This window comes from Schistocerca nitens, chromosome 5, assembly GCF_023898315.1.
Source record: "Schistocerca nitens isolate TAMUIC-IGC-003100 chromosome 5, iqSchNite1.1, whole genome shotgun sequence".
NCBI classification, from domain to species: domain Eukaryota; kingdom Metazoa; phylum Arthropoda; class Insecta; order Orthoptera; family Acrididae; genus Schistocerca; species Schistocerca nitens.
In genome coordinates, this window is record NC_064618.1 from 228,301,346 (window position 1) to 228,317,429 (window position 16,084).

Below are 16,084 nucleotides of genomic sequence, written 5' to 3' on the forward strand. Positions count from 1 at the left end.
TGAGACACTTAAAGTAGTAAAGGAGTTTTGCTATTTAGGGAGTAAAATAACTAATGATGGTCGAAGTAGAGAGGATATAAAATGTAGACTGGCAATGGCAAGGAAAGCGTTTCTCAAGAAGAGAAATTTGTTAACATCAAGTATAGATTTAAGTGTCAGGAAGTCATTTCTGAAAGTATTTGTATGGAGTGTAGCCATGTATGGAAGTGAAACATGGACGATAACTAGTTTGGACAAGAAGAGAATAGAAGCTTTCGAAATGTGGTGCTACAGAAGAATGCTGAAGATAAGATGGGTAGATCACGTAACTAATGAGGCGGTATTGAATAGGATTGGGGAGAAGAGAAGTTTGTGGCACAACTTGACTAGAAGAAGGGATCGGTTGGTAGGACATGTTTTGAGGCATCAAGGGATCACAAATTTAGCATTGGAGTGCAGCGTGGAGGGTAAAAATCGTAGAGGGAGACCAAGAGATGAATACACTAAGCAGATTCAGAAGGATGTAGGTTGCAGCAGGTACTGGGAGATGAAGAAGCTTGCACAGGATAGAGCAGCATGGAGAGCTGCATCAAACCAGTCTCAGGACTGAAGACCACAACAACAACATATTTGAGGAGCAATACTTGGAAGGGGCATCTTTAATTTCGCAAGATTTACCAGTAAACGGTTTTCCTGTGCTTCGAAGAAACTGCATTTAAACAACAAGTCATTTACATCTCCTTCTTTCTTCTGACAGTCGCAGGAATGTTTATACTTGATTCAGGCAGAGTGTAAGACAGGGCTGATCACTCTCTCCTGTCTTGTACAATGGAACCATTCATAGGGCAATAGTTGAAGTTAGAGAGAAGCTGAGAGACATAGGAGGAATTAAAATTCATGGAAAGAAAATACACATGCTGAGATTTGCTGACGATACCGCAGTGTTCAGTGAAGATGCAGAACAACTAGAAGCGATGTGGCCCAGGCGGAAATCACCCTCACCTCTCCAAATAATACGAAAATTAATAAAGGTAAAACAAAAATCTTAGCGGCGAACAGACAAAACATCGTTGCTCAACGCTCGCTCAAACATACAGCATCGTAGACAACTATCTTAGAAGGAACTTCATAAAGACGTTTGTTTGGAGTGTGCTGCTGTACAGAAGTGAAACATGGACACTTCGAGAACCAGAAAAACATAAAATAACAGCCTTCGAGATGTGGTGCTACCGCAGAATGCTCAAGATTTCCTCGATAGACAAAATATGAACCGAAGAGGTTCTCCACGGAATGGAGGAAGAGAAGCCTTGTCTCTTGAAGCTAATTTTGCACAGAAGGGATGCATGGGTCGGTCATCTGCTGAGGCATGATGGTATCATTAGAGGTGTCGTTGAAGGGACAGTAGAAGAGACAAATACAAGAGGCAGAACGAGTCTAGAATACAAGAACCAGATCATGGAGGATACAGCTGCACAACCTATACCAGTCTCAAGAGGTAGGTCGAAGACAGAAATGAACGACGAACTGCTGCTAACGAACCTAATGGTTGAAGGCCTAAGAAGAAGAAGACGCTTATCCAATATAATTGGGACAGAACTGAACTATGGTTGGTACACACATTCATACCAGGGAAGATATCAGCGTCCTGCTCGCCTGAAATTTTCGAAACCAGAGGGAGCTACAAATTGGTAGCTGGATCGCTGCGTAGACCGCCTTTAGGGCAGATTGAAAGGCGCCAATTCCTGTCAATTTTTCCTTGGTCAGTTTCCGCTTCCTTAACTTGAAATTGGAGGATGGCAGACTGCCGTTCATTGCAGGACCAGAAACAATGACCTCCTCCGTCCGAATAGGACTCGTTCTTCTCCCATCTCTTTGTGAAAATGCAAACACCTCCCTTACAGAAGTCAGTACGAAAAGCCTTTTGGTGACCTCGGGAATCAAAGTGACAATCCATCCTCTACAAAAAAAGATCGTTGATGGAAAAGTGTGTAAGTACGATGGTGTAAACTGGGTGAATGAGGGGAAATGAAATACAATTTTGAAGCTACAGGAGTGTGCTTCGAGATGGGAAACGTGTCGGTTGTGGAATGGAACCTGTCTTGAAGAAAATGGACACTGTTACGTATTTATTCATCACGTTCCCTGGGTCAACGTAAGCCAAAGCTACTTGGCCAGGGAACAAGTCAGTAGATAGTTTATAGAACGCTGATCAGAAAATTTGTAAACGAAAGATGCTAAAGAATTAGTAAAGCGTGAAAAATAAAAAGTAGGTGACCATACGAATAAATAACACATTACGGAGAAAATTTCACAACTACTGCGATGAGCTCCAGTCCAAAATAAACGGAACGTGACGTAAGGAAACCTATCAACATAGATTTGAAGAAATGATTTTTTGTTATGCTGGAAGGCCACTGAAAATTAAATCTGCTTAATGACACACACCTTTCTGTACAACGATTAAAAGAAGTGTTATGCAAACGTGAATATTTTTCTCGTCTAGTGTTCACTGAACGAATGTGTAGTGTCGGCAGACTTGCCAACACTACGTACACTAATTGAAAGAGGCGGCCAAGATGCACGCGCTAACTCACGAAGGATGGAGGGAGGTCTGAAACAGGATACGTAATGAATGTTATAAAGAAAAGTACGTAGCTCCTTGAATACTTAACTTTTAATACATCCTTGTATACATCGTTCTTGATGAGACATCTGGAGATTGTGGCGATACAAGTGAGACTCTTTAGATACAAGCTATCTAAGGCTAATGGCGCCTTGCTAGGTCGTAGACATGGACTTAGCTGAAGGCTATTCTAACTGTCTCTCGGCAATTGAGAGAAAGGCTTCGTCAGTGTAGTCGCTAGCAACGTCGTCGTACAACTGGGGCGAGTGCTAGTAAGTCTCTCGAGACCTGCCGTGTGGTGGCGCTCGATCTGCGATCACTGCCAGTGGCGACACGCGGGTCCGACATGTACTAATGGACCGCGGCCGATTTAAGCTACCACCTAGCAAGTGTGGTGTCTGGCGGTGACACTACAGAATGTTTCACCATTTTTCTGTTTTGGTCTCCTTTTGACGGAAGATTGGTTTGATGCGGCTCTTCATGCTACTCTATCCTGTGCAAGCCTCTTCATCTTCGAATAACTGGCGCAACGTATCCTTCCGAACCTGCTTACTGTCTTCATCTCTTGGTCCCCTTTACAATTTTTACTCCCCAAACTTCACTCTAATATTACGCTGACAATACCTTGATGTCTCAGATTGTGTTCTATCAACCGATTCCTTCTTTTAGTCAAGTTCTGCGACAAATTTTTTGTCTCAGTGTGGGTTACATATAGTTGTCACTGCTAACAGACATGCAACACAGCGTGAAATAACCGCAGAAATCTATGTGGGACGTACGACGAACGTACACGTTAGGACAGTACAGCGAAATTTGGCGTTAATGGGCTATGGCAGCAGACGAACATAGCGAGTGCCTTTGCTAAGAGCACTGCATCACCTGCAGCGCCTCTCTTGGGCTCGTGACCATATCGGTTGGACCCTAGAAGACTGGAAAACCGTGGCCTGTACACATCATGACCGATTTCAGTTTGTAAGAGCTCATGGAAGGGTTCGAGTGTGGCGCAGACCCCCGAAGCCATGGCCCCAAGTTTTCGAGACACTCTGCAGCCTGGTGGTGGCTCCATAATGGTGTGGCCTGTGTTGCATGGAATGGACTTCGTCCTCTGGTCCAACTGAACTGATCATTGACTGGAAATGGTTATGTTCGGCTACTTGGAGAACATTTACAGCTATTCAACGATGGAAATTTTATGGATGACAATGCACCGTGTCACCGGACCACAATTGTCTGCGATTAGTTTGAAGAACTTTCTGGACAATTCGAGCGAATGATTTGGCCACCCAGAGCGCCCGACATGAATCCCGTCGAACAATTGTGGGACATAATCGAGAAGTCAGTTGGTGCTAAAATCCTGCAACGACAACACTTTCGCAAATATGGACAGTTATAGAGGCAATATTTCTGAAAGGGACTTCACCGACTTGTTGAGTTCATGCCGTGTCGAGATTAGCACACTGGACTCGCATTCGGGAGGACGACGGTTGAATCCCGCGTCCGGCCATCCTGGTTTAGGTTTTCCGTGATTTCCCTAAATCGCTCCAGGCAAATGCCGGGATGGTTCCTTTGAAAGGGCACGGCCGACTTCCTTCCCCGTCCTTCCCTAATCCCATGAGACCGATGACCTCGCTGTCTGGTCTCTTTCCCCAAACAAACCAACCCAACCCCATGTCGAGATGCAGCACTACTCCGGGAAAAATGAGGTTCGAAACGATATTAGGAGGTATCATATGACTATTGTCACCTCAGTGTACTTACCGTAATATTTAATTACAGCAACTTTCATAGCATCATGGCACTATCCATATATACAACACTTTTCCTACTCGTAGTCCGGGCGGGGACTACTCAAGAGGACGTCGTTATCAGGAGAAAGAAAACTGGCATTCTACGGATCGGAGCGTGGAATGTCAGATCCCTTAATCGGGCAGGTAGGTTAGAAAATTTAAAAAGGGAAATGGATAGGTTAAAGTTAGATATAGTGGGAATTAGTGAAGTTCAGTGGCAGGAGGAACAAGACTTTTGGTCAGGTGATTACAGGGTTATAAATACAAAATCAAATAGGGGTAATGCAGGAGTAGGTTTAATAATGAATAAAAAAATAGGAGTGCGGGTTAGCTACTACAAACAGCATAGTGAACGCATTATTGTGGCCAAGATAGACACAAAGCCCATGCCTACTACAGTAGTACAAGTTTATATGCCAACTAGCTCTGCAGATGATGAAGAAATTGATGAAATGTATGACGAGATAAAAGCAATTATTCAGGTAGTGAAGGGAGACGAAAATTTAATAGTCATGGGTGACTGGAATTCGTCAGTAGGAAAAGGGACAGAAGGAAACATAGTAGGTGAATATGGATTTGGGGGAAGAAATGAAAGAGGAAGCCGCCTTGTAGAATTTTGCACAGAGCATAACTTAATCATAGCTAACACTTGGTTCAAGAATCATAAAAGAAGGTTGTATACCTGGAAGAATCCTGGAGATACTAAAAGGTATCAGATAGATTATATAACGGTAAGACAGAGATTTAGGAACCAGGTTTTAAATTGTAAGACATTTCCAGGGCAGATGTGGATTCTGACCACAATCTATTGGTTATGAACTGCAGATTGAAACTGAAGAAACTGCAAAAAGGTGGGAATTTAAGGAGATGGGACCTGAATAAACTGACTAAACCAGAGGTTTCAGGGAGAGCATAAGGGAACAATTGACAGCAATGGGGGAAAGAAGTACAGTAGAAGAAGAATGGGTAGCTCTGAGGGATGAAGTAGTGAAGGTAGCAGAGGATCAAGTAGGTAAAAAGACGAGGGCTAGTAGAAATCTATGGGTAACAGAAGAAATATTCAATTTAATTGATGAAAGGAGAAAATATAAAAATGCAGTAAATGAAGCAGGCAAAAAGGAATACAAACGTCTCAAAAATGAGATCGCCAGGAAGTGCAAAATGGCTAAGCAGGCATGGCTAGAGGACAAATGTAAGGATGTAGAGGCTTGTCTCACTTGGGGTAAGATAGATACTGCCTACAGGAAAATTAAAGAGACCTTTGGAGAGAAGAGAACCACTTGTTGAATATCAAGAGCTCAGATGGCAACCCAGTTCTAAGCAAAGAAGGGAAGGCAGAAAGGTGGAAGGAGTATATAGAGGGTTTATACAAGGTCGATGTACTTGAGGACAATATTATGGAAATGGAAGAGGATGTAGATGAAGATGAAATGGGAGATAAGATACTGCGTGAAGAGTTTGACAGAGCACTGAAAGACCTGAGTCGAAACAAGGCCCCGGGAGTAGACAACATTCCATTAGAACTACTGATGGCCTTGGGAGAGCCAGTCATGACAAAACTCTACCATCTGGTGAGCAAGATGTATGAGACAGGCGAAATACCCACAGACTTCAAGAAGAATATAATAATTCCTATCCCAAAGAAAGCAGGTGTTGACAGATGTGAAAATTACCGAACTATCAGTTTAATAAGTCACAGCTGCAAAATACTAACGCGAATTCTTTACAGACGAATGGAAAAACTGGTAGAAGCGGACCTCGGGGAAGATCAGTTTGGATTCCGTAGAAATGTTGGAACACGTGAGGCAATATTAACCTTACGACTTATCTTAGAAGAAAGATTAAGGAAAGGCAAACCTACGTTTCTAGCATTTGTAGACATAGGGAAAGCTTTTGACAACGTTAACTGGAATACTCTCTTTCAAATTCTGAAGGTGGCAGGGGTAAAATACAAGGAGCGAAAGGCTATTTACAATTTGTACAGAAACCAGATGGCAGTTATAAGAGTCGAGGGGCATGAAAGGGAAGCAGTGGTTGGGAAAGGAGTGAGACAGGGATGTAGCCTCTCCCCTATGTTATTCAATCTGTATATTGAGCAAGCAGTAAAGGAAACAAAAGAAAAATTCGGAGTAGGTATTAAAATTCATGGAGAAGAAGTAAAAACTTTGAGGTTCGCCGATGACATTGTAATTCTGTCAGAGACAGCAAAGGACTTAGAAGAGCAGTTGAACGGAATGGACAGTGTCTTGAAAGGAGGATATAAGATGAACATTAACAAAAGCAAAACGAGGATAATGGAATGTAGTCAAATTAAATCGGGTGATGCTGAGGGGATTAGATTAGGAAATGAGACACTTAAAGTAGTAAAGGAGTTTTGCTGTTTAGGGAGTAAAATAACTGATGATGGTCGAAGTAGAGAGGATATAAAATGTAGACTGGCAATGGCAAGGTAATCGTTTCTGAAGAAGAGAAATTTGTTAACATCGAGTATAGATTTAAGTGTCAGGAAGTCGTTTCTGAAAGTATTTGTATGGAGTGTAGCCATGTATGGAAGTGAAACATGGACGATAACCAGTTTGGACAAGAAGAGAATAGAAGCTTTCGAAATGTGGTGCTACAGAAGAATGCTGAAGATAAGGTGGGTAGATCTCGTAACTAATGAGGAGGTATTGAATAGGATTGGGGAGAAGAGAAGTTTGTGGCACAACTTGACTAGAAGAAGGGATCGGTTGGTAGGACATGTTTTGAGGCATCAAGGGATCACAAATTTAGCACTGGAGGGCAACGTGGAGGGTAAAAATCGTAGAGGGAGACCAAGATATCAATACACTAAGCAGATTCAGAAGGATGTAGGTTGCAGTAGGTACTGGGAGATGAAGAAGCTTGCACAGGATAGAGTAGCATGGAGAGCTGCATCAAACCAGTATCAGGACTGAGGACCACAACAACAACAACAACAGTTAATAGTTGTGTTAAATACAATATAAACTGCTCACTGAAGTGGGATTGAGCTGCACGTCTACACACTACCGAAGCACAAGACGAAAGTTTTGTCACGGAAGCTACAAGCTTGCCAACAGAAAAAAGAAATAACGCATAGATGATAAACTGGAAATATCGATTGTTGATTTGTTAACGAAATACTTTGAAAGATACGGAAATGTTAGAATAAATCAATAAATATAACTTCAGGAAACACGAGGAGAAACATTATCAAGTGCGTCAAATGCGTGAGATGGGCCAAATACGGGAAAATCCGAAAAATACGGAAGACCTGCCGAAAATACGGGCGGCAGGAGAAATTGTGGGTGAAATATGGGAGATCCCATTAAATTTCGCAGACGTGGAAACTCTGGGTACACGTCTTTGACAACAACTATTGCTATCAATTGAAGACAAAGTCTGTATAAGAGCCCGCGATCATTTTATTTATAGCACTTTTATTATTACAAGTCCGTCTTGATCACATAGATTTCTTTTCACTTTATGATCTTAGGAGAGAATATTTTGTGATTATTTATTTTTTGTTTTATACTTTTTATACTGGCATTCGTAAAATGGTTCAAATGGCTCTGAGCACTATGGGACTCAACTGCTGTGGTCATAAGTCCCCTAGAACTTAGAACTACTTAAACCTAACTAACCTAAGGACAGCACACAACACCCAGCCATCACGAGGCAGAGAAAATCCCTGACCCCGCCGGGAATCGAACCCGGGAACCCGGGCGTGGGAAGCGAGAACGCTACCGCACGACCGCGAGATGCGGGCATTCGTAAAAGTTGTATGTTACCTAACCAGGCTAAAGGCTGTATTGTATATTATTTGTACTTTTTATGGATTTCAAGTATGGGTCAAATTTCACATATAGTATATCAGTATGTGATTTTATGACAGCCGCTCGTTTAGCCGAGGGGGATTAATTTTTAACTAAAGACAATGCATCCCGCATTTTAATCTTTATATTGGCGACACTGATTTACTATGTACTCTGATAAAGTGCCCTCTGCTGGTTTAGGTTTCTGTATAAATAATGACGCAATCTGAGTATTAGCACGCACATGTTTAACTTGACGATGCTCTATATCAGAATATTTTAACGGTATGTATGACTGCCATATGTGGCTGTAAATATTTTATATTTCATGCATCACTAAGATTTGTATAGATTTAATCTTAATTAATTGAACCTGGTCGCTTCCACAATATTTATACTTACAACAGATCTGAAGATGGCGATAAACCGAAACCGGTCATAAAGTGTAAAGAAATCTATGTGATCAAGACGGACTTGTGAAAATAAAAGTGCTAATAACTATTGTATCATGTGCAAAGAGCAATAATTTGAATCATCAGTTGTGTTTAGTGGCAGATCGTTGATTACATCAAGGAAAGCAATGCCGGCGCCCCCCCCCCCCCCCCCGAACAGAAATCAAATCCCATGAAACATTAAACATGAAACATCATGGGATTAGCAGTAAAGCTCAACAATGATTCACTTCATATCTGGAAAACAGAAAGAAGAAGGTAGTCCTTCAGTGTCAAAAACAGGTTGAATCAGAAAGGTTTCCTGCGAAGTGAGAGGTGCCAAGGCTTTCTGTTTGGGGAGTGGGGGGGGGGCGTTGCATTAATTGATTTATATCAACGACCTTGCATTGAACACGACACATTATTCAATTTTTTTCTTTGCATATGATACAGTTTTTACTGTGAAAGACAGATGTATTGCGTGGTTCACACCATCAAGTGCTTCTGTGAAACTAAAGAAAATGCCTGATGTCCTCATCCTCTCGTTGAGCCTTGCTAGTTCCTTTCACACAAAAGAATAAGTAGCATTTCCTGAGGACACACCTTTGCTGGAACCAAACTGCAAGTCTGACAGCAAATTGCGTGCACTAGATGTGTCACAACTCTCAGAGTTTTCTCAAAAACTTTCTGAAACACTAGTTACAAAGAAATTGGCCAGTAATTGTCTATATTATCTCTGCCTGCCTTTTAATAAAGTGCCTTCCCTAACGAGTATTTCTATCAGTAAGAAAACTGAGGTGACTACAGATGTTATAATTATATTGAGCATTTAACTTCATGATCCTACTTCATATATCTTCAAATGCGGAATAGCAGCTTGTGATACACTCTAAGACAAAAAAAAAAAAAAAAAAAAAAAACGGCGCATCACATATGATTTATCCGAACTGAACGGAAATCAGTAGATGTGTGTACATGTACGGACAAATAAATCATTACAGTTTCAGAAGAATTGAATGGTTTATTCAATAGGAGGAGCTTCACAAATTGAGCAAGTCCATAACGTGTTGGTCCACCTCTGGCCCTTATGCAAGTAATTATTCGGCCTGTCATTGATTGATGGAGTTATTATATTATTGTGCCAAATTCTGTCCAATTGGCGCGATGGATTGTCAAAAACCGAACTGGTTGGAAGGCTCTACCCATAACGCCCGTAATTCTCCACACGTTCTCAGCTGGGGAGCGATCCGGCAACCTTGCTGGCCAAGGTAGGGTTTGGCAAGCATGAAGACAAGCAGTATAAATTCTCACTTTGTGCGGGCGGGCGTTATCTTGCTGAAATGTAAGCACAAGATGGCTTGCTATGAATGGCAACAAAACGGCACGTAGAATATGGCCGACGTACCGCTGTGCTTTGAAGGTGCCGCGGATGAGAATCACAGGGGTCTTCTACATCTACATCTACATGGTTACTCTGCAATTCACAGTTAAGTGCCTGGCAGAGGCTTCATCGAACCATTTTCATACTACTTCTCTACCATTCCACTCTCGAATGGCGCTTGGGAAAAAGGAACACCTAAATCCATTCGAGCTCTGATATCTCTTATTTTATTATGATGATCATTTCTTCCTACGTAGATGGGCGTCAACAAAATATTTTCGCGTTCGGAAGAGAAAGTTGGTGATTGAAATTTCGTAAATAGATCTCGCCGCAAAGAAGACCGCCTTTGTTTCAGTGACTGCCACCCCAACTCGCGTATCATATCCGTGACACTCTCACCCCTATTGCGTGATAACACGAAACGAGCTGCCCTTCTTTGCACTTTTTCGATGTCCTCCGTCAATCCTATCTGGTAAGGAGCCCACACCGCGCAGCAATATTCCAGCAGAGGACGGACAAGTGTAATGTAGGCTGTCTCTTTAGAGGGTTTGTCGCATCTGCTAAGTGTTCTGCCAACAAAGCGCAGTCTTTGTTTCGCCTTCCCCACAATATTATCTATGTGGTATTTCCAATTTAAGTTGCTCGTAATTGTAATTCCTAGGTATTTAGTCGAAATGACATATGTGCGATTTATCGTATGTCCAAAATCTATCGGATTCCTTTTAGTACCCATGTGGATGACCTCGCACTTTTCTTTGTTTAGAGCCAAATGCCACTTTTCGCGCCATACAGAAATTCTCCCTAGATCATTTTGTAATTGGAATTGATCGTCTGATGATTTTACTAGACGGTAAATTACAGCGTCATCTGCACACAGTCTAAGGTGGCTGCTCAGATTATCACCTAGATCATTTATGTAAATCAGGAGCAGCAGAGGGCCTAAGACACTATCTTGCGGAACGCCAGATATCACTTCTGTTCTATTCGATGATTTACCGTCTATCGCTACGAACTGTGACCTCTCTGAGAGGAAATCACGAATCCAGTCACACAACTGAGACGAAACTCCATATGAACGCAATTTGATTAATAGTCGCTTGTGAGACACGGTATCGAAAGCCTTCTGGATCTGAGATCATTTGTCGACAGCACTCATTACTTCATGGAATAAAGAGCTAGCTGCTTTGCACAAGAACGATATTTTCTGAATCCGTGTTGGTCATGTATCAATAAGTCATTTTCTTCAAGGTGATTCATAAAGTTCGAGTACAGTATATGCTCCAAAATCCTACTGCAAATTGAGGTCAGTGATATGGGTCTGCAATTCAATGCGTTACTCTTATTTCCTTTCTCGAATATTGGTGTGACCTGTGCTACTTTTCAGTCTTCAGGGACATTTCGTCAAGTGAGCGATTGTATATGTTTGCTAAGAAAGGCGCTACTGTGTCTGCATACTCTGAAAGGAACCTGATTGGTATACCATCTGGACCGGAAGACTTGCCTTTCTTAAGTGATTTGAGTTTTTTCGCAACACCTAAGATATATACTTTTATGTCACTCATGCTAGTAGCTGTTCTGGTTTCGAATTCTGAAATATTCACTTCGTCTTCTTTCGTGAAGGAATTTCGGAAAACTGTATTTAGTAACACCGCTTTAGTGGCACCATCGGTAACATTTCCATGGCTATCGCGCGGTGATGGTATTGACTGCTTTTTGCCACTGGTGTACTTTACATACGAGCAGAATCTCTTTGTACTTATATGGGTATGGGATGGGACACTACGAATGTAGTGTGTGGACATACAAGGTGAGAATGTGGATCTCACGGGAGGCGTGCGTGAAATAGTCCCTGCAGTGGCACTATCCTCTGTGCCCTCGTTGGCTCAGATGGATAGAGCGCCTGCCATGTAAGCAGGAGATTCCGGGTTCGTGTCCCGGTCGGGGCACACATGTTCACCTGTTCCCGTTGACATATATCAACGCCCGTCAGCAGCTGGAGGTATATAATTCTAATTTCAAGAATATCTTTGGGTTTTCTACTGTAATGTTTGATTGTGGAAACTATTAAAAGCATCTCGCATTGACGTCCGCACTAAATTTCAAGCTTCCGTGAAACTTAGCCAGTATTGGGGATTTTGCGTTCTTCTGAATTTGGCATGCTTTTTTTTCGTTGCTTCTGCAGCAGTGTTCTGACGTGTTTGGTATACCATGGTGGATCAGTCCCGTCCCTTATTAACTTACGCGGTATGAATCTATCTATTGCTGTCGATATTGTATCTTTGAGTTTGAGCCATATCTGGTCTACACTTACATAATTAGCTTGGATGGAATGAAGACTCTCTCTTAGGAATACATCAAGCGAATTTTTATCTACTGTTTTAAATAGATATATTTTGCGTTTATTTTTGGTGGTTTTGGTTGATACGGTTTTGAAAAAAAAAGGTGTATGAAATCTTATGGGACTTAACTGCTTAGGCCATCAGTCCCTAAGCTTACACACTACTTAACCTAAATTATCCTAAGGACGAACACATACACCCATGCCCGAGGGAGGACTCGAACCTCCGCCGTGACCAGCCGCACAGTCCATGACTGCAGCCCCCCCAGACCGCTCGGCTAATCCCGCGCGGCTATGGTTTTGAGCCTCGCTACAATGACCTTGTGTTCGCTAATCCCTGTATCCGTCATGACGCGCTCTATTAGATCAGGATTATTTGTGGCCAAGAGGTCAAGTGTGTTTTCGCAACCATTCACAATTCGTGTGGGCTCATGAACTAATTGTTCAAAGTAATTCTTAGAGAAAGCATTTAGTACAATTTCGGAAGATGTTTTCTGCGTACCACCGGCTTTGAACATGTGTTTTCGCCAACAAATCGAGGGTAGATTGAAGTCTCCACCAATTATAACTGTATGAGTGGCGTGCTTATTTGTAATGAGATTCAAGTTTTCTTTGAAGCGTGCAGATATTGCATCTTCTGAGTCGGTAGAAGGAGGCAATTATTATTTTGGTACGGCTGTTTAGTATAACCTCTACCCGTAGTAATTCGCAGGAACTATCTATTTCAACTTCACTACAAGATAAACTACTACCAACAGACACAAACACACCACCACCTACTTTATTTAATCTATCCTTTCTGAACACGGTTTGCGCCTCTGTACAAATTTCGGCAGAATTTATCTCCGGCCTTAGCCAGCTTTCTGTTCCTATAACAATTTCAGCTACAGTGCTTTCTATCAGCGCTTGAAGCTCTGGTACTTTTCCAACACAACTACGACAATTTACTGTGAAAAGAAATGGCGCCCCACACCAACACTCCTGGTTGTCGTGCCCTATGGCGGACGACAGTCAGATTGGTATGCCACAACTGTCCAGGGTGCCTCCAGACACATCTTCTGCCTGGAATCTCATTGACTGAAGTAGAATTGTCTTCAGTGATGGGTCCCGCTTCGAAATGAGCCCCGATGATTAGCGAAGAGAAAGAAATAATTGTGTCGGAACACCAGCTCTAAAGAGTTTATTTTTTATTTGTTTATTGCTATACACTTTTCAAGCTGCATAATGTGCTTTACATAGTTGTATTCGTATAATGTGTTGTAACTGTTTAAATACAGGTTGTGTTCGTTAACACATAATTGCGTAGTTACTTACTGACACAGGTAAAGACGTTTTTGAATTAAAAAACAAAAATCCCTGTCAGAAACTGTTTACTTTGCGTTATGTAGCAGTATGTTCTCCGAAACTAGATACTGATGTCACCGATTACCTTATTACCGTCTGGTGAGCATGTCCCACGGTTGCGGGGCAGTAGAGCCTGTAATGCAGCGGATATGAAACAACTGATTGATGATGTAAATTTTATATTCTACAAAACATAATCGATAGTAAAGCTTGTTATCTCTAAAATTTAATTCATTACGGGAGAAATAGCATCATACTAGAGATTGTATATTGGTATAACTTGTTTCGCGTCAAACTAATTGGTAGTTACTCTTATTTATTTTATTTATTTATTTATGCATTTATTTTACCTGGCAAGATTAGGGCCTTCAGGCCCTCTCTTACACCTAACCAGGCATACTCAGATTCAACAAATTTCAGTTTCTACAGAACATTAAGGACATATTACATGTTATACAGTATTAATGTTAAGAAAAAAAATAGAGATTATAAACGTAGTACAATGATAATTATAACAATCAAAAATTAATTATAACAATCAAGAATAATAATAATAGTAATAATAATAATAATAATGACTATGTATATGAAAGTAAACATATTTTTCTTTTATGAATGTCAGTCCTATTGCTAGTTGGGAATTTTCTCGTTATATTCTTGCAGCTTGTGAGTTATTCTCATCAAGCAGAGACATAAGACGATAGAATGGGGTGAAAGAGATATAGAAGAGGTAGATAGGTTAGAGGAAGAGAAATAGAATGGTAAAATTCGAAGCTATGATGGAGAGGAGAAAGAAAGAGATGAGAGGGGCCCAACAATGGTGGCTATACCGTCCCTAATATGTAAGTCTTGAGTTCACTCTTGAATGTTGAGTGGTTCCGGATAAGACGCAGATCACAGGGGACGTTGTGGAAACATAACCACATCAAATTATTAATGGTATAAACATCGCCGAACCTTGTGCACTGACCGCACTTTTCGTTTTTGATACCAGACGATGGACGCCTGCAACAACCCAGTCGTCGCCAAGAAGTCAGAGGAAGCAGACGAACTTCCGTCAGCTAACCCTCGCGACGCCCACGCGCAGTTGGTTCGAAATGTGCTGCACCACCAGGTTATCATAAGGTACGTCAGCACAGCAGCACATTCAGATATACTTTTTGGTTTGTCAGCGGTTGTCGCTGAACATCTTACTTTACTTTTGACTGATTATAAGACGTACACTGCCTTACAAAAAAGTGAAGCACCCAGATGACGTGGTCAGATGCCACTGTAACTTCGTACACATACACACCATCAGCAGGTATGTAAATGATTAGGGTTCCAATTCTGTGTGATAGGTAGAACGGCCACCAGAGTGCATTAGTGTTGTTCGTGTTTACTGTTGTTACCGAGCTTTAGGATGTGTAAGAGGCATGAACAGCATCAGATGCTGAATGAACACTGTGATGGACAGGTAGACCAAACAGTGAGGTCATCGGTCCCATCGGATTAGGGAAGCAGGGGGAAGGACGTCGGCCGTGCCATTCCACAGGAACCATCCCGGATTTACATTAAGTGATTTAGAGAAATCACGGAAAAACTAAATCAGGATGGCCGAACATGGGTTTGAACCGTCCTCCTCCTGTATGCCAGTGTGCCAACCACTGCGCCATCTCGCTCTGTCCACCTACTCATCGGAGACAGCGTTATCCGCTGACAGAGTTTGGAAGGGTCCTGTTGTGGGCCTTCATTTGGCTGGTTGATTGAATAGTTCAGTATCATGAATTATTGAGCAGTCGGACGTGAAGCTGGACCGATGTTGAACAGCATGAGAACGTAAGGGCAAGCACATTCATCGTCAAAATCCGGTCGACTATGTCTGACCACACCAAGCGAGGCGGTGTTGTGGGTAGCACACTGGAATCGCGGTCGGGGGGACGACAGTTCACATCCACGTCCAACCATCCAGATTTAGGTTTTCCGTTAATTCCCCGAATCACTCCAGGCAAATTCCAGGTTGGTTCCTTTGAAAGGATACGACCAATTTCCTTCTCTATTCTTGAAACAGACCGAGCTTGTGCTCCGTCTATAATGACCTCGATGTCGACGGGATGTAAACGCTAATCTTTCTTTCTTCATTATGTCTAACCACCATAAGGGAGAATCGCCATATTCTGCACCGAGCACACTGTAACCCCTCCACATCTGCGCCTGCCATTCTGTGTAATCAGCACCATTGGTCGGAGACTAGCAGCAGGTGGACTGTGGAAAAACACTCATATTCAGAAAAGAAAATACCGTGAACGACTAGAGATAGGACTTTCATATTCACAGGACAAGTACATTAGTATTTTCTGCAGAAATGTTACCATTTCAGTCATCTCGGTTCAGCATGTGCCCTGTT

General features: G+C 42.0%; 1 protein-coding gene across 1 annotated transcript in view; it reads left to right on the forward strand.

The window, feature by feature from the left end:
• Positions 1-16,084, forward strand: part of LOC126260354 (uncharacterized) — a 109,326-nt gene that overhangs the window by 59,228 nt on the left and 34,014 nt on the right. The window contains exon 5 of the mRNA XM_049957680.1: positions 14,693-14,823. Within this exon, the coding sequence (XP_049813637.1) occupies positions 14,693-14,823 (131 nt within the window). The remainder of the gene's footprint in view (positions 1-14,692; positions 14,824-16,084) is intronic.